At 38.9% G+C, this 18,250-nt stretch overlaps 1 protein-coding gene across 1 annotated transcript in view; it reads right to left on the bottom strand.

Moving 5' to 3' along the window:
* LOC308659525 (autism susceptibility gene 2 protein-like) overlaps positions 1 to 18,250 on the bottom strand; it is a gene marked incomplete at its 5' end in the record, with an annotated part of 101,766 nt that overhangs the window by 24,820 nt on the left and 58,696 nt on the right. Inside the window, 4 exons of the mRNA XM_081313185.1 lie at positions 3,673 to 3,744; positions 7,661 to 7,756; positions 16,274 to 16,494; positions 17,591 to 17,859. Of these exons, the coding sequence (XP_081169311.1) occupies positions 3,673 to 3,744; positions 7,661 to 7,756; positions 16,274 to 16,494; positions 17,591 to 17,859 (658 nt within the window). The remainder of the gene's footprint in view (positions 1 to 3,672; positions 3,745 to 7,660; positions 7,757 to 16,273; positions 16,495 to 17,590; positions 17,860 to 18,250) is intronic.

Below are 18,250 nucleotides of genomic sequence, written 5' to 3'. Positions count from 1 at the left end.
GCTAATATTTATAAGTCATTCTGGGAGCTTTCTGGCTGAAGAATGGTGAAGAGAAAGAAAGAAAGAAAGAAAGAAAGAAAGAAAGAAAGAAAGAAAGAAAGAAAGAAAGAAAGAAAGAAAGAAAGAAAGAAAGAAAGAAAGAAAGAAAGAAAGAAAGAAAGAGAGAGAGAGAAAGAAAGAAAGAAAGAAAGAAAGAAAGAGAGAGAGAGAGAGAAAGAAAGAAAGAGAGAGAGAGAGAGAGAGAGAAAGAAAGAAAGAGAGAGAGAGAAAGAGAGAGAGAGAGAGAGAGAGAGAAAGAAAGAAAGAAAGAAAGAAAGAAAGAAAGAAAGAAAGAAAGAAAGAAAGAAAGAAAGAAAGAAAGAAAGAAAGAAATCCCAATCCACCTTCTGTTAATTATTTTAAATTCACCACCAAGAAGCAGAACATGGCTGGTTTCATCCTATATTGCAGTGACTTTAAGATGTATGGATGTCAGCTCCCAGAATTTTAGGAGTTGATGTCCATATGTCTTAAGGTTGCCACGGTTGAATAACAGTACTGTCTTCAGAATTCTGCCTGAACAGAACAGAGTAACAGTTGGAAGGGAGCTTGGGGGTCTTCTAGTCCAACCCCCTGCTCATACAGGAGACCCTATACCATTTCAGACAAATTGTTATTCAAACTCTTCTTAAAAACTCCAGTGTTGGAGCACACACAACTTCTGGAGGCAAGTCATTCCAGTGATTAATTGTTCTCACTGTCAGCAAATTTCTCCTTAGTTCTAGGTTGCTTCTCTCCTGAATTAGTTTCCCTCCATAGCTTCTTGTCCTGCCTTCAGGTGCTTTGGGGAATAGGTTGACCCCCCACTTCTTTGTGGCAACCCCTTGGACATTGGAAGACTATCATGCCACCCCTAGTCCTTCTTTTCATTAAACTAGACATACCCAATTCCAGCAATCGTTCTTTATATGGAATTGAACAATCTCAGCAGAGCATGACTCTAATCCTGTACTGCCTCTTGGTGGTCAGTATAAATAAAGACACCACACAAGATCTACATCGTTAAGAACTGAGAAATTCCTCAGGTAAAATCTCATACATGTGGAGATAACATAATTTAATATCACTCTCTCTCTAGTCTGAGAGCCTAGGGGCAAGCGATCACATATATCATTCTGACAGATAGTCAACTTCCTAGGAAACATGTCTCCAAAGTAATAGTTTGTCCTGGAGCTGCATCATTCATTCAACACTGAAAAGGAAATAATTGACTTTGGGTTTCAGGCTAAGCATAAGCTCAGGAAGATAAAAAGGGAGAATGCATCTGAGAAGCAGCTGAATTATCCATAAAGAATTGCTAATTTGTATTTCCTACCCATCCCCTTCTCTTGAAGCACCTTGGAGTCATTCCATTCTAAAATTCAAGATGAATGAAAAATAGTACTGGGAATAATCTCAGGTGTTAAGAGATGGTTTTTCACCAAGGAAGAAAATGCCAATATAGAAAATAATCATCAGTGCTAACCCCCCTTCCCCACCCCCGGCTTCTCTGCCAGCTTAGATCAACTTTCAGCATATGCTAGTTTTCTCCTCTTTTCTCCAGAGTCTAGAAACTGCAATGACAGACAGGTTCAGTGATTAACTAAACAACAATCAGCATCAAATGCCTGAAGTTATGAAAATGGGTAAGGATATAAAATGCAATCTAGAGAAAATCAAATTATTGCGTTCATAGCGGCCTATTTAAATTCGAATGGATCTTTGGAGCTGATTTTATTGCATCAGTTTCAGAAATTTAAGAATGCGCTGTATTACGGTCAGCACTATTTATGACTTATGAAGGAAACTCTCATTCGGAGGGCTCTTAGCACAGGCTAGGGTCTTGAGGCTATGATATAATTGAATTTCTTTTTAGAACTTTCTGATCATAATTCCTTTTGGCTGCACACACTTCATTGGGATTAAACTGTGCTGAACTCTGATGAAGTGATGTTCAAATACCCAAGAATTGATTCATATTATTAGAGAGCTTTGATTCCTTTTTGAAGGAATTCATGGAAGCTCAAGTAATTACTTGCCCTTTTTCAGGCTGTTATTTCATTCTATAAACCTTATTTATGTTTTTTGGGGGGCGTGGGGCCAACATATGAAAAACAAAGCACAGGTGCCAATGCTGGATTTGCCAGCAATACCATATTCTAACTTTAAATGCCTGTGACCATCCAACTGACCATCCCCCATAGAACTGGACTTCTTAGGAATGGACATTCCTGATGAGATGGAACGTCTATGTATCTGTGTGAAGTCAACAGCACTCGCTGCATAGACAGTGAGAAGTATTAGGATGAAAAGAAGGACTAGGTGTGACGTGATAGCAGTGTTCCAAAAGTAAGGGGCTGCCACAAAGAAGAGGAGGTCAACCTATTCTCCAAAGCATCTGAAGGTAGGAAAAGAATCAATGGGTGCAAATTAATCAAGGAGAGAAGCAACCTAGAACTAAGGAGAAATTTCCTGATGCTCAGAACAATTAATCAGTGGAACAACCTGCCTCCAAAAGTTGTGAGTGCCCCACTGGAGGTTTTTAAGAAGAGATTGAACAATCATTTGTCCAGAATGATATAGGATCTCCTGCTTGAACAAGGAGTTGGACTAGAAGACTTCCAAGCTCCCTTTGTTATTCTGAGCAGTACGATAGCAAGCTAAAGACTCAGAAGTACAACCATATCTCATTCTACATTTACAGCACTGGCTTTATAGGCCAAGAATCCAGAAAGGATGGTACAGGTAGTCCTTGACTTATGACAATTGAGCCCAATATTTCTGTTGCTAAGCGAAACATTTGTTACCTGAATTTTGCCCCATTTTTGCCACGGTTGTTAAGTGAATCACTGCAGTTGCTAACTCAGTAAGACGGTTGTTAAGTAAATCTGGTTTCCCCATTGACCTTGCTTTTCAGAAGGTCCTAGATGCTGATCACATGACCCCAAAGCATTGCAACCGTCATAAATATGAATCAGTTGCCAGGTGACCATGGGGATGCTGCAAACGGTCGTAAATGTGAAAATTGGTCGTCTCTTTTTTCAGTGCCATTGTAACTTCAAACAGTCACTAAACTGTTGTAAGTTGAGGACTAGCTGTAGTGCCCAAGAGGATTACGAAGCCTGTGCTGAAGCAACTAATCCCCTTGGGAGCCCCCCAAGATATATAACTTCAGTCTGATGCTATTATCTTGATGTTCCCAGGGATAGAATGACAGATTACTCACAAATCTTGTACAATTATTTTTTTCCAGTTCCATTAATTCACCCATTTGTGGTCGGGCAGAATAAACGATTCACAGGAATTAGTAGCCAATGCGATTTAGCGCCGATTCGGGACCCACATTATCAAAGGGCACAGAAAGCATTGAATAAAATGCCTGAACGGAATGTGAGACGTCGGAGCTGCTTAACGGCCAGGTGGTTCACTTAACAACCATGGCAAAAAAAGGACATAAAATCAGGTGAGACTCATGCAACTTATCTACCGCACCACATAGCAACAGAAATACTAGTCTAACTGCGGTTGTGAGTCAAGGACTAACCTATAGTTTTCTTTCTTTAATTTGGTTTGGATATTTTTTTAAAAAAAAACGGTATTTCCATGTTTTGTTTTGCTTTTCCTTTTTAGAAGCTGCAACTTCACAGGACTTACCCTGGGATCCTTCTGTAGGAGAGTATGGGGAAGAGCTCCAGGCCTTGTTGCAACATCAATAGGATTGGAAGTCTGCAAATGTCACATGTAACATACATGAAACATATATTATTTAAACATGCACCTAATTAAATATAATCAGTTTTGGAAAGGGAGGAAGCTCACAGATAAACCCCCCCATTGCTTCAGTGAGATCATCTCATCAGAGATGAAACCGCCTTGAAGAGTCTCCAACTCCGTTCTCAAAGTTTATGGAGATGTTCTGCAATTTGGGGAAGTCGAAGTACTGCTTCAGTGTCTTTTCAATGTCCATCTTGGACAAAGACCAACTTGTCCATCAGCTAATTTCCCCCAGCCTTGCTGGATCCAGCTTTTGCTTTAAAATTCTATTATCTGAGTAAGGAAAATTAGATATATATTTTTAGAAAAAGAAAATGGCTGAAACTTGAGCCACATTTTTTTAAACCATCCATGAAAATTGGCTTCTTTTAACGTCTTTTATGTTTTTAGTGTATATAATACACACTGTAATATATATATATATATATATATATATATATATATATATATATATATATATATATATATATATATATATATATATATATATATATATATATACATACACACACACACATACATACACACTAAATATAACATATAAAGTATACTTTATGGATGTAGGCCACCCAGAGTTATCCTGTGGTTAAATGGGCAGCCAAATTTTATAAATAAATAAAATATACATTTTAAATAGACTGAAGTGGCATGATTTTACAATGTGAGCGGTGATGATTTAAAGGCTGATCTTTCCCATTTTGTTTCCTTCCCTATCCCCTATTTCTAACTGCAGCATCTGATTTCAACCCATGGACACAGGTGTGCATTGGGAAAATCAAGTATTTCCACCCTAAGTTGCAAGACTCTTCTTTCATAAGAGAAACTGATCCTGAAATCAAGAGAAAATCCTCAGTTAAGGAATTACTTTCTTAAAAAAAATATATTCAGAAAACAAACCATCTACAATGCCATGGATGATTTAACTCAAATGGATTCTTAACAGACTGATTAGCATACATATGAAGGCCTTTGCTAACGAGCCATAATCTACATATTTAAGCAGCCTAAATCACCGTTAGTGGGGCTGGTGTTCACACTGAGCAAACGTAGCTGTGGATTCATGCTGAAAAAGTGTAGATTTAAAACACACTGCTGAAAAGATAATTTTCCATTGTACATATATATCCACCCCTCCCCCCCACACAAAATGCTCCATACAAAGAAATAAAATATCTAACATACAAAGTTTACAGTAATTGGAAAGCTTTGAAAGCTTGTCTGAAGATCTCATCACCACTTCTAAGTTGTCATCTTCTCATTCATATTCCTGCACTTATAGTGTGAAGCCTTAGGCTTCCCTCTGATTTAATTCACACACCAAAACCATAATTTTGTTTAGTTCCTTTTAGCATAGTAAGTTATGAAAACCCAACCATTTTATTTGTAATCTTGGCAAGGATATGTGTGGACCGATATACTATTCTTGGTTCATTCTACAAACCATGGCTAAAACAAATCCCAAATTAAATAGCCTCCCCCCCCTTTTTTTTTGCTCTCCAAATTCATCCCACCTCTAAACTGTACAGAATGTCCAGACAAGTTTGGGTGAGTCCTCCCATTCACTGAGAAATGGAGATCCAATATTCAAATCATTGGAAAGAGTCATGCCTCAACACATGAAAGCCAAGGTAAGGAAGATTATCAATGCCCACCTCATTCAACTTAAGAGGCAATGGATGTTTAAAATATCTCTCTGAAAAGAATTCAACCAAGGTTGTTAGGCCATGTTAATTACTTTTTTTTTAATCTCTGCAAACTTCAGGTTGGGTGAAGTCTATATGATTGACATCTCTGCTTTGAGTCCCCCTCTCAAAATATCAGCAGATCCATGACACTTCATGTAAAGGTAAAGGTTTTCTTTCTCCATCATTTCTGACTCTAGAGGCTGGTGCTCATCTTGGTTTCTTAGCCAAGGGAGCCAGCATTCTCTGAAGACATTTCCATGTGGCCATGTGGCCAGCATGACTATATACTGAAGTACATGGAACACTTGTTACCTTCTCACCAAAGTGGCACCTATTTCTCTACTTGCATTTACATGCTTTCGAATTGCTAGGTGGGCAGGAGCTGGAGCCAATAATGAGAGCTCACCCTGTCATGTGGCGCTCGGATCTCGAACCCGGGCTGTCAGCTTTCCACCTGACAAGCTCAGCTGTCTTTATCCACTGAGCCATTGCACTCCTCCCCTAATAATTTGCTCCAAATTTCATCTTTTCTTGTGTAATTATAGTTTCAGAATTCTTTTAAGACAATGTCTGAGATTTTAACAGCCCCATTTCCTCTGTATGTTTACTACTTTTGCATGAGACTATCTAGAGTTTAGAAAGATTATACTTTCTCTCACTTTTTTTAAAAAAAGTTGGTTTTAAAATATAACTTAGGCTACTTCTCTAAATGGGTGACAAATTGCTTTCTTAGTCACCCACTCAAATCTAAAATGGCCCAGAGGTGACACTATAATATTTACAGGTAATCCTTGACTTATGACTACAATTGAGTCCAAAATTTCTGTTGCTAAGTGAAATATTTGTTAAGTAAGTTTTGCCCATTTCTTGTCCTTTCTTGCGACCACTGTTAAGTGAATCACTGCAGTTGTTAAGTTAGTAACACGGTTAAGTGAATCTGGTTTTCCCATTGACTTTGCTTGTCAGAAGGTTGCAAATGATGACCCTGGGAAACAGCAACCGTCATAAATATGAGTCAGTAGCCAAGTGTCTTAATTTTGATCACGTTACCATGGGGCTCCTGCAAGGGTTGTAGGTGTGAAAAACGGTCACAAGTTACTTTTTTCAGTGCCATTGTAACTTTGAACAGTCACTAAATGAATTGTTGTAAGTCAAGGACTACCTATATTTCCTTAAATTACATTCTTTACTTTTTTTTAGAAAGTTTTATTAAATATACATTTAAAAACAAAAGTGGACGTGATTCAACTTCCCTAGCTACAACACTACTATTAGTATTGTCTTATGTTACAGAAAGAAATAACAAAAACCTAAAATACAGTCTATAACAGGACCGAGTATAACAAACTGTACATATAACATCTGTCGGGTTTTTTTTTAGTAAACTGTCATACAGTCCTCAGCGTTATATTTACATATCTTTCAATTATGTCCATTATATAGATGCTAATAAGAAATCCTTACATTATCAACCAATCAAACAATGTTCATCTCAGCGATCCTCCTTAACTCTAACCAATTGTACAAATTTTGCCAAATTTCATAATACTCCGTTTCGTTCTTATTTTTAATCTCTAGGGTTAACCTGTCCATTTCAGCGCAGGATAAAATTTTATCTATTATTTCTTCTTCAGTGGGTGTTTCCTTTCTTTTCCATTTTTGGGGATATGCCAGTCTTGCTGCGGTTAAGATATGTACTAAGAAGTAGAGAGATGCTTTACTGAGATTATCGTTAATAATCCCTAATAAAAAGATTTCTGGTTTTAAATCAATTTTTTGTCGTAATATTTCTTCCAACTAATTTTTTATCCGCTGCTAAAAAAAATTTGCAACATTCTTTACTTTTTTAAATAGCCTCTACATCCATACTATGGGTATCCTATCCATCTCATTGTCCAGATTTAAGGGAGGAGATGCTAAGTAAAGGCTTTCTCAAGAAAAATAGGAGACTGCTGCAGTAAGTACCAAGCAGTTACGCCAAGACAGAAAAAGGCAGGCCAGGTTGTGCAAATGAGTTTTGTTTGTCTGCCAACGTGTAGGCTTCCTCAATCAGTCTATTGCAGCCATCTCCAAGACAATGTAAAAGACTACCATTAGACACACACCCCCTCTGCAAAAAAGAATGGGCACATACAACACAAACACCTAAGCAATATAGTTCACACTATACAGTCTATGTTTACCTTCGGTTGAAACGCTCCTTGCAGCGAGCCAAAAGGACCAGTTGGAGGTATCATGGGAGGGATCCCAGATACAGCAGGAGGATAGGAGTGGAATAACTGTGGCAGAAAGACATCAGTATTAAAAAGAGACTACTGACTTTTTTTTTCCTTTTTTTAATATACAAGTCTTGCCATTTTAATTTACAAGAAAGCAAAAGAGATACAAGCATGGATGAGTCGGTGAACTGACTGTGTAAAAAAAAAATCCATGAAGGACCACTAAAGCTTGTTAATCTGTCAAGTACTAGGCAAAGGAGGAAATGATAAACCCACAAAGAAATGACAACGAAGACAGCAAAAGGTTACGCAGAGCATTTATGACATGCAAGATGAGAGATGATTGATACAGAGAAAAGAACTCGGCTGAGTGAATGCATCACAAGGCAGAACTATAGCAGATATAAAAAGGCCAATTATCTCTGCAGTCTTGTGTTATGGAAAATATGTAAGCAAGGGGAAAGGAGCTAGTGCAGAAAGAGGATCTCATTGTCAATTGCATTAGACACAGCACTGAAATCATGGCATGCAACTTTCAGTACTAGCCCCAAAGACTTTTCAATCAACTTCCAGGCATCTTTTTAATGACTGCTGATATTTGGTAAGTACAATACAATTCAACTTAATGGTTGCAGGATTGATTAAAATAGAAGTAGGAAAATTCAGGAGGGAACTAACTTATTTTTTTTTAAAAAAATGTTTCTGGTCCATGACTGGCAAATTTTGCACACTCCTGTTGTCTAAGATGACCATCCACACTGTCTTCAGAATTTCCCATCCATACTTGGAGACTCAGGAAACTGAACCCGAGACCATCTTTATCCAAAATATGTCTTTTGCCACTGCGAAAAGCACAGTTGATTTTGAACTTAAAAGTATTTTAGAAAACAATCTCTTCCCCAGTTTTCTATATATTGGAAAAGGAAAGGAAGGGTGTTTTTTTTATATGAGACTTGGCAAAAATTGCTGTTTAATTGAAGACGGGGAAGAAATTGTTACAAGTTCCAGGATTCTTGTTCCCTCTTCCCCCACCATTAAAATGCAATTAAGAGCACAGAATTCAAGCATTATATGCAAAAATGAAAAGTATATTGCGTTCCAACATTATTAGTGTAATATAGTATATCATCACATTGAGCATACAAAGTAATAATATCTCAGTTTCTCTTCCACCCCTTTAATAATTACCTAATTGTCTGCAAAAGACACAGTTGGGAAATGTAATAGCATTACTTGCAATCCTATCTATGTAACGTGGAAGCTTTGTATAAATAGGGACATGAATAACAGAACAGAATAATGGAATAACAGAGTTGGAAGGGATCTTGGAGGTCTTCTAGTCCAAACCCCTGCACTGCAGGAGACCGTATACCAGGGGTAGGCAACCTTGGCTCTTTTATGACTCGTGGACTTCAACTGGCTCAGGAATTCTGGGAGTTGAAGTCCACGAGTCATAAAAGAGCCAAGGTTGCCTACCCCTGCCCTATACCATTCCAAACAAATGACTGTCCAGTCTCTTCTGAAAAACCTCCAGTGTTGGTGCAACCACAACTTCTGAAGCCAAGCCATTCCACTGATTAAGTGCTGTTACTGTCAAGAAAGTTCTAGATTGGTTCTCTCCTTGATTAGTTTCCACACAGTACTTCTTGTCCTGCTTTCAAGTGCTTGGGAATGAAGGTAACATGAGATTTGAGAGTCCAAGCATAACCATGGCTTGGAAGTGGCATATAAATGTTATAAATAAATACATTTTGGAGATTCATTAGATTTATATCCCATATGTTCTCCAGGAATAAATGTGAGCTTGCAAAGCAGTGTCCTTTCATTGTATTCCCATAACAGTAATCCAGTGAATTGAGCAGGATTGGCCCAGTTACCCAGCCAAATTCTATGGCTGAAGCAGGATTTGAACTTGGGTTTCTCTTAATCTAATGCCTTAAACCCTATATGAACTTCAACAAGATTTTGCAACTTAGCATGGATTCATTGACTGGCTGCACTATCAACATTGCTCTCTAGTTTTCTTAACTGAAAACCTACATGCTAGGCCAGCAGTGGGAACTTCCAATCCCTTCCAGATGTTCCTGGATTACAGCATCTTATAGCCCAGCCATCATGGCCAAAGTGTAGAAAAGAAATTGGAAGATGTACTTCAATATTAGATAAGAGGGCTACAAGATCCCTTTTTATTCCTATTTCAAGACTGCATAATTTCATAATCTCAAATGCCACTCGAGACTTGGCATTCCAATGGTCTTATCTGAAAAGTCGGTGGAAGCAGGAGTCTTTTTTTGTTTGCTATATTTATATCCCAAAAACTAGTTTGGTCTAGTAATTAAAGGTGTTGGACTAGATGCTAAGGAATTGTGAGTTCTAATTCTGCCTTAAGCATAAAAGCCAACATTGGGCCAGTCCTTTTCTCAACCCTAGAAAGAAAGCAGAGACAAATCATTTCTGAAAAGCATAGCCAAGAAAACTGCAATGCCAAGAAAACTATAGTGATTAGGAGTTGGAACTGACTCTAAGGACCATTACTTATTTCCCAGTGAGTGTGACTTAAACCCTTAAGCTGCATCCCCAACTCCACAACAACAACAACAAAAGCCTATGGGGGAAGGGGATTGTATATAGACTGGAGGATACAAAATGAATATTGCTGGGACTCATGCAATCCACATTTTGCTCCTATCTTGTACGTGAAAATATCCCCAGATAAAAGAATAATTCCTTGGACAGAAAAGGGGACCAACAAGCAAGTACTAGAGTGCATAACACCAGACATGTCACTGGAAGGCAAAATCACAAAACTACATTATTTTGGCCATGTCATGCGGAGGAATTCACTGGAGAAAGCAATTATGCAGGGAAAAATTAGCAGTAAAAGGAAACCAGGCCCCAAAAAACATGGTGGCTGGACACCATCAAAGCTGACACCAGCCAGAACATAGAACAATTCAAAAAAGTATTGCAAGATTGGAAGACCTAGCCCTTAGAATTGTGAAGAGTCAGACACGTTTAAATGGATAACTTCATCATCACCAAAACAATTATACTACCCCCACTCTACCTGATGAGTTGCTCTTCCCCATTTACAAAAGGAAAGAATGTATCATTAAAAAGCACAATTTTGAGAGGAACTGTGTTCATTAAAGCTTGCTTCTTTATACTTTGCATTTAGCTCAAATATAATTGCAATGCTGCATGAGCTGGTATGGATTGCTAATATGTTGGTAATTGAAAAGAAGCAGGACAAGTAAATAAGAACGTGGTCACTATTAAATTCCTAGCCAAGCAAAACTTTTAATTCGGCTGAAACATTAACTCATTTCATTACATGCTGGTATGAAAGATAGGATAACATCTTTCCTATTTTACAGACCAGGGATCTGAACCCAAGAAACAATGATACACTACTAAGCCAAAATAATACAGCTATACCAGAAATAAGCTCAAGAAAATAACATTCTTTTGGAAACTTCCAATGCAACTTCAAGGCAAAAGTGAAACTGCCATGCCTTCTAAACACAAAAACTCAAAAAGCGGCAATTCTTATTCCCTATATACTCCAAAATCCTCAACCCCTTTTGCAGTTAACTTCGTTAGGAAAACATACTGATTTAAGTGCAGCTACCTGGCTCTCTCTCTCTTCCTGTTGATAGCTCTGTACTGTTTTAATGTGGTTCATTTCAGCACAAAATGTCCAACGATGCAGAAAATATTTCCAAGATTAGCTGATATTGAAACTGAAAGCTTTAAGAAGTCATTAAGTCAGTCAAGGCTCTCGGACTGAAATCACGTTTTAATGAGCATCTTTAAAGACTCCAATGCCTGTAACATTTAATTTTCTGTATAATGTGCCATTCAAAAAGATGGAGAGACCCAGCAATGTTATTGCCCATTGGCTGTTAACAACAAAATGACCATCATGGCAATGACATTACTGTTCTTTACACTCCATCTCGGCTTCATCCCAACAGATCAAATTCATTCTTGGGAATCAAGCAAGAAGGATCTCACATCTCGTGCTCCAAACCAGGGCAAAGTTGACAGACAGGACAACAGTATCAACTCTAAAGCTCTCCGCTGAAATTAAATAATGCTCAAGCAACACCTGTCTTGGAATGTCTTCAGTGGTTCCTGCTAATTTGGATGTTCTAAACTTTAATTCAATGAGTAGTTATTGAAATCTTTAAGTCTGGATTGTTCTCAGGCTCTTGACCTCTGCCTAAAACTAGAAGAAATTTCCTTTTTCCACTGTCTTTTCAGAAGGAAAAAAAACTGATTAAAAAGAAAGGAAATAGGTTGCAAAAATTCCAATGACTGAAAATATTTCCCAACGTATAGCTGATATATTCCCAACAAAAATTGGGATGGAGTCTTTCTCCCCTTTCCCTTTTTATACTTCCTTATCATGAACTGATTAACTTTATTTATTTATAGCATTTATATAACTGTCAGGTCCTTTGAATCATAATGGTGGAGCTTGTAGGTAGAGATTTGTATAACTGTCTGCAAATTCTTTGACAGTCAGGACATTGACCACTATGGTCATATAGCCCTTTATCTATATGGTAAATTAAAAGTGTTACTTGAATGTGAAGCTTAATTATTTCCTTGGTAGGGCAAATGATAGGAATATATCCCCCAGTGGGTTGATCAATACATACACTCAGGAATTTGAAAAATGCATTCAAACTTGCAATTTTGATGCATTAAACTGATGTATTAAACAGTTCCCATATAAGATATTAACAAAATTGGATTCCTCCATAGAATAGGAGGTTGGACTAGATGATCTAAAGGAGTCTTCTGTTATGATTTTATGCACCTTAATAATCCTATGTCAAGATTAAATTATATTCTTGATTTGGGTTGCTTGCTTTTTTATTGCCCAATTCTACACTCTCAGCAGAGAAAACAAATACATTTGAACACAATAGTGATTTTCTAATTACACAGTGTATTTTAGTAAAAAAAAAAAAAGCACATACTGATCAAAAATACAAAATGTAAAAAGCAAATTTAGACCATAATAGTTCTCTGCTTTGGGTTATTAACTAAAATCCATCAGTTAGGATGCATTTAAATAAGGTGCTATTTAATAGATTCAGCCTTTTAATCTTACAGCTTTGATTAATTCAACTATTTTTTTCAGGATTATATTCCAACCAGTTTTGACTGGATTATATCAAACAATAAATACATTAAAATAAAATTACGGTCTTTAAAAACAGTCTTTTATACAATGAATTGCAGTAATCCAGCTGTGAGGTGACAGGGTAGGAATTAACTGTACACAAAGCTCCCTGATCCAGGAATTGGTGCAATTGGCACCCCATCTGTAATTTATAAATCTGATCATAAGAAACAGAAGTTGTGAGTCCAATACGACCCCCCCCCCCCACACACACACACACCTAATTGCAAGCCAGCTCCCTTATGGGTAGCACAACTCCATCCAAAGCTAAAGATGATTATTCAGCGGGTTTAGTTGGCCTTTGAATCTACACAACCTTGCCAAGGCTCAGTCTGTCCCATTGTCCCATAGCCAGTGTTTCAATTTGGGTTGTTTTGTTTTAAAGTCAAATTAAAACTTATTTCCATCTCAATTATGAGGCATAGACGTATGCACTGCATCTGCATAAATCACTGCAGATACTAAAAGATTAATAAACACAGGATTCTATTTACACGTGTGAATGGGGCTCTCTCATCTTTATTGCCATATCAAACTGCAAGATTACAATCACCCTGGAGTGAATAAGATGATGCAGTGGTTAAAATGCAGTAAAGGTAAAGGTAAAGGTTCCCCCGCACATGCGTGCTAGTCGTTTCCGACTCTAGGGGCCGGTGCTCATCTCCGTTTCAAAGCCGAAGAGCCAGCACTTGTCTGAGGACGTCTCCATGGTCATGTGGCCGGCATGACTAGACGCCAAAGGCGCATGGAAAGCTGTTACCTTCCCACTGTAGTGGTCCCTATTTTTCTACTTGCATTTTTACGTGCTTTCGAACTGCTAGGTTGGCAGAAGCTGGGACGAGTAACAGGTGCTCACTCTGTTACGCGGCACTCGGGATTTGACCCGCCAAACTGCCGACCTTCTGATCGACAAGCTCAGCATCCTAACCCACTGAGCAACTCTGCCGACTGCCAGGAAATTCTGACCAGTTCAGGGCTGACTCAGTCTTCCATCCTTTTGAGGTCGGTAAAATGAGGCCCTGGATTGTTGGGGGGGATGGGAATATACTGACTCTGTAAACCACTTAGAGAATGCTACAAAGAGAGCGGTATATGAGCCTAAGTACTATTGCTATAAGAAAGCCTATAATAATAAGGGAGACTCTGTAAATCCACTGAATACCCAGCCTCGTTATGAAAAAACTAGAATTGTTGAGGAAAAAAAGACATTGCCATTTTTAAAAAGGAGAAGATTCTACTTCTTTAGAAAAGACAGTGAGGCAACAACTAAAGCAACTGACAATACTGGTGACAGGTGCCTTTTATAGTGAATGGAGGTGAAGGAATGACACATAAAACTGGATGTTCTATCAGTGACTGAACAGTGATATGAACTCATGGAAGAAAAGCAATTAAAATCATTTTAATGCAATAGTGAGAACTCACACTGTGACGGTAGAAAGGATCTACTTTTGTAGGGTATTTGTCAAACTGTAAAAGGATTGAAATACAAACTGATTACATGTGTCAGGGGAAATCCTTTCATTTCATGAAGAGTTTTGAATGTTACCCTATCTAACAGTTCAGCCATCACTTTTTATAGATATTTTATAGATATTGATGGAGGTTAGAAGGATAATAAACTCAAGATGGTAGCCATAGCCACAGTATCAAAGAACCACCTTTTTATGTATATTTCACGAAGCATGTTAAAAAAGAACAGGGCTTCAATTGCTACTTGTAGTCCCTGTCTTGATTTTTTTTAATGCTTCACACACATACACACACAAACCCTACCTAAGATGCCCCTCAATATAAACCACATCAGAAAACATTATTTAAAAAACACACACACAAACAATATTCCTGGAGATAAGAAGGATCAGGAATCAACAGTCATAAAGAAAAACAGATCAAGGAAAACACAGGTAATAAAATTTCAGATATTAAATAAAACAAGCAAGGATTAGACCAGGGGTAGGCAACCTTGGCTCTTGGACTTCAACTCCCAGAATTCCTGAGCCAACCATGCTGAGGAGAAAGGGAGAGGTTTCTATACTGAGCCATGCCGGCTCAGGAATTCTGGGAGTTGAAGTCCACAAGTCATAAAAGAGCCAAGGTTGCCTACCCCTGGATTAAACATTCTGTTGCTCTTTCACGTTAACATTTCAACCCTCACTCATCATTTTACAGCATCTTCAATTTTGCTGGATTTGGTTTAGGAAGACAGCAAGTAGGGGTTGTTTTTTGTTAAATAGTAACAGTAGTGGTAAGAGCAGTAGTACAAGTAGTCTTTGACTTACAATAGTTTATTTAGTGACCATTCAAAGTTACAACGGCATTGAAAAAAGTGACTTAGGACCATTTTCCACACTTACAATCATTGTAGCATCTCCATAGTCACATGATCAAAATTCAGATGTTTGACAACTGACTCACGATTGTGACAGTTGCAGCGTCCTGGAGTCATGTGATCACATTTTGCGACCTTCTGACAAGCAAAGTCAATGGGGGAAGCCAGATTCACTTAACAACCGTGTTACTAACTTAACAACTGCAATGATTCACTTAACAACTGTGGCGTGAATCATCGTAAAATGGGGAAAAATTCACTTCACAAATGTCTCACTTAAGAACATATATTTTGGGCTCAGTTGTGGTTGTAAGTCAAAGACTATCTGTAGTAATAGTGTTGAGATTGAAAATTCTACCCAGCCTGCTAACATCTATCTGCTATTTTTCACTCATTTCTGTGATAATTCTAATTATGTTAACACTAATCCAAATGGAGTTTCTGATCAGAGTGATGAAAATTGGGAGATGATTTATTATGAATTTAAATTTAATAATCTATGTGCAATTTAAATTTAATAATTTATTAAATATGTATGCTGCCTGGCTCTCAACAATAGAATGATAGAGATAAATACAGAGATAGATTAGGGCCTAAATACAGAAAAACCACAACTGAGAACTTTCTACCTTTTAAGTAATACCATAGAATAAAGCAGAGTGAAAGAAAGACTGACAATTCACTCATTTCCCCCCTCCCCCAGAGTTTCAGATCTATTTAAATCTTTATTTAAAGGCAATAAAGATGGGATTTCTCTGCACATCAGTGTGACTGATGTTCTCATGATTCCAAAAAGGAAAGGATAAGTTACTTATTAAATTAGGAACACCAGATCTGGGCTGCAGGATCTATATACACAGAATCCCTCTACCCCGGGCCCCCTCCCCACTGCAAAGGGGAACATTCCAGAACCTTTCAGCCTTTTCTCCCATGACTTCACAAAGATCTTTGCTCTTGTGATTATTATATGTAGCTGTCACAATATACTTGGCAACAAAAAAAAAGGTTGCGCGCTACTTATCCTCACATTTCTGCCTGGATTACGCACCATGGGAGGTGCTGGCGTTGGCATGATGGCTGTTGGTGGGAGGGCGTGAGGAAAAGGCGTGAAGGTGTGCTGGTGCGTGTGTTGGTGCGTGTGCTGGTGTTGGTGCTGGTGCTGGTGGAACTCCGTCCTCAAGTAGGGTGGTGGGCCCAGCGAGGCGCCACGATCCGCGCTCTGGGAAGCCAGAAACCGAGTGTTCAGCTCCTGGCGGAGAAGATCTTGCTCTGGAAAGGAAGACAATATCATGAAAGTCTCTCCCTTCCCCCTTTACGTCATCTTATGCATCACTCCAATCATTGCGAACTCTGAACAACATGCCTGCCTAATTCTGTAAAGAAGGTTAAAAATATGCATCAGAATCTATAAAATAACAATAAAGGACAAGGCAACTCACAACTGTATACAAAGGAATAGCATGAGAAATTCAATCTATCTCTCCTCCCCACCCCACCCCCCAAAAAAAATCTGTTGAAAAGTCAAGATTTGATGGCCTTCATAAAACCCAGTAAGGTTGAGGCTGTATAGATCTCAGTAGGGATGTTATTTCAAGGTCCTCAAAAGAAGAAGAGCTGGCCCCTCAACATGAGCCTCTTGAAATCTTATTGTATGGAGTGGGTAAAAACAACTGGGAGAAGGCCAACCCAAACATAGCCAAGACCTGGGCCCTCTTCCTTCCACTGAATTCTCCTTATTGCCCAGAGAATAATGTAGATACTGTATGTGTGGATTAGCCCCTGTTTTGTTCATACAAGGTCAGGATCATAACATGGGAGGTCAATGACATGAATGAACTGGGCAATCAAAGCCCTGAATCTTTTTTACACTTGTGAGATATGAGGAAGGAAGGAAGGAAGGAAGGAAGGAAGGAAGGGAGGGAGGGAGGGAGGGAGGGAGGGAGGGAGGGAGGGAGGAAGGAAGGAAGGAAGGAAGGAAGGAAGGAAGGAAGGAAGGAAGGAAATTTAAATAGCTCCATATTCCTTCCCTCTTCTTGATGAACTATGAAGTTCCTTCATAAAATATGTCCCAGCTCAGAGGTCCTGGTGCCATGGAGAAAGGTTTTTCTGCAGACCAGAGGAGATGTGGTTTTGAATACTGCCTGCATCCCGAGGATGGAGCTTTGCTTTGTTTGTGCAGCCCACTTGCTGGCATGCTGCAGACTGGTGCTGGTCCACAGACCGGGAGTTGGGGACCCCTGTCCTAGCTCCGTAAAATCTGTTTGTATAAATTTAAACCTGTTTCCTTTGCAAGATGCTGATACCTTGACTACAACAAGCAAAGAAACTAGCATTTGACCCAGCAAAGTTACACTTTCTTCCTTACCTGAGTAAGCAGTGCCAGCAGGATGACCTGGAACTTGTAAGGTTCCCGATGTCAGAGGAGGAGGAGGAGGTAATGCCGTGGGAGGGGCAAACATATTGGGGTGATGGGTGTGGGTAGAAGGCTGGAGGGCAGGTGTAAAATTATGGAGAGGGCTGTGATTGGGTAAAGAGAGAGGAAAGGGGGATGCTGGAGGATGGTGAGCTATGGGTGGAGGAGGCAGTGGAGGAGGAGGGGGCTGACTCTTGGCTGGGGTGCTGCTTCGGCTGCTGCTGTTTGTGGGAAAGAGGCAGAAAAGAAGAGGTTAGCAAATGCACAAAAAGGAGTTCCCAAGAAAGGAAGGGCAGAGCCACAAGCCCTCCCATTGCTGCAAAGAGAGAACAGGTCTTCTTCCCAAAATACAGGTGATCCTCGACAGTACCAAGTTGGCACCTTCCCAATTTTTGACACACCAAGTCCAAACGTTCACCATCACTGGCCTAATCTGCTGTCGATGAAAAATGGCCTGAGGTTCCTTCATACCAACTGTCCTGATGGAAAGCGGGATTTAGAGTAAATGCAAACTTGCCATCTCTTGGGACAGATTATTATATACATTTTTATTTTTATTTATTAAATTTAAATTTGTTTGCCGCCCATCTTATCATCAGACGATTCTGATTA

The sequence above is a fragment of the Vipera berus genome, assembly GCF_964194415.1.
Source record: "Vipera berus genome assembly, chromosome: 1".
NCBI lineage: Eukaryota > Metazoa > Chordata > Lepidosauria > Squamata > Viperidae > Vipera > Vipera berus.
This window is presented reverse-complemented; position numbering and strand designations above follow the sequence as displayed.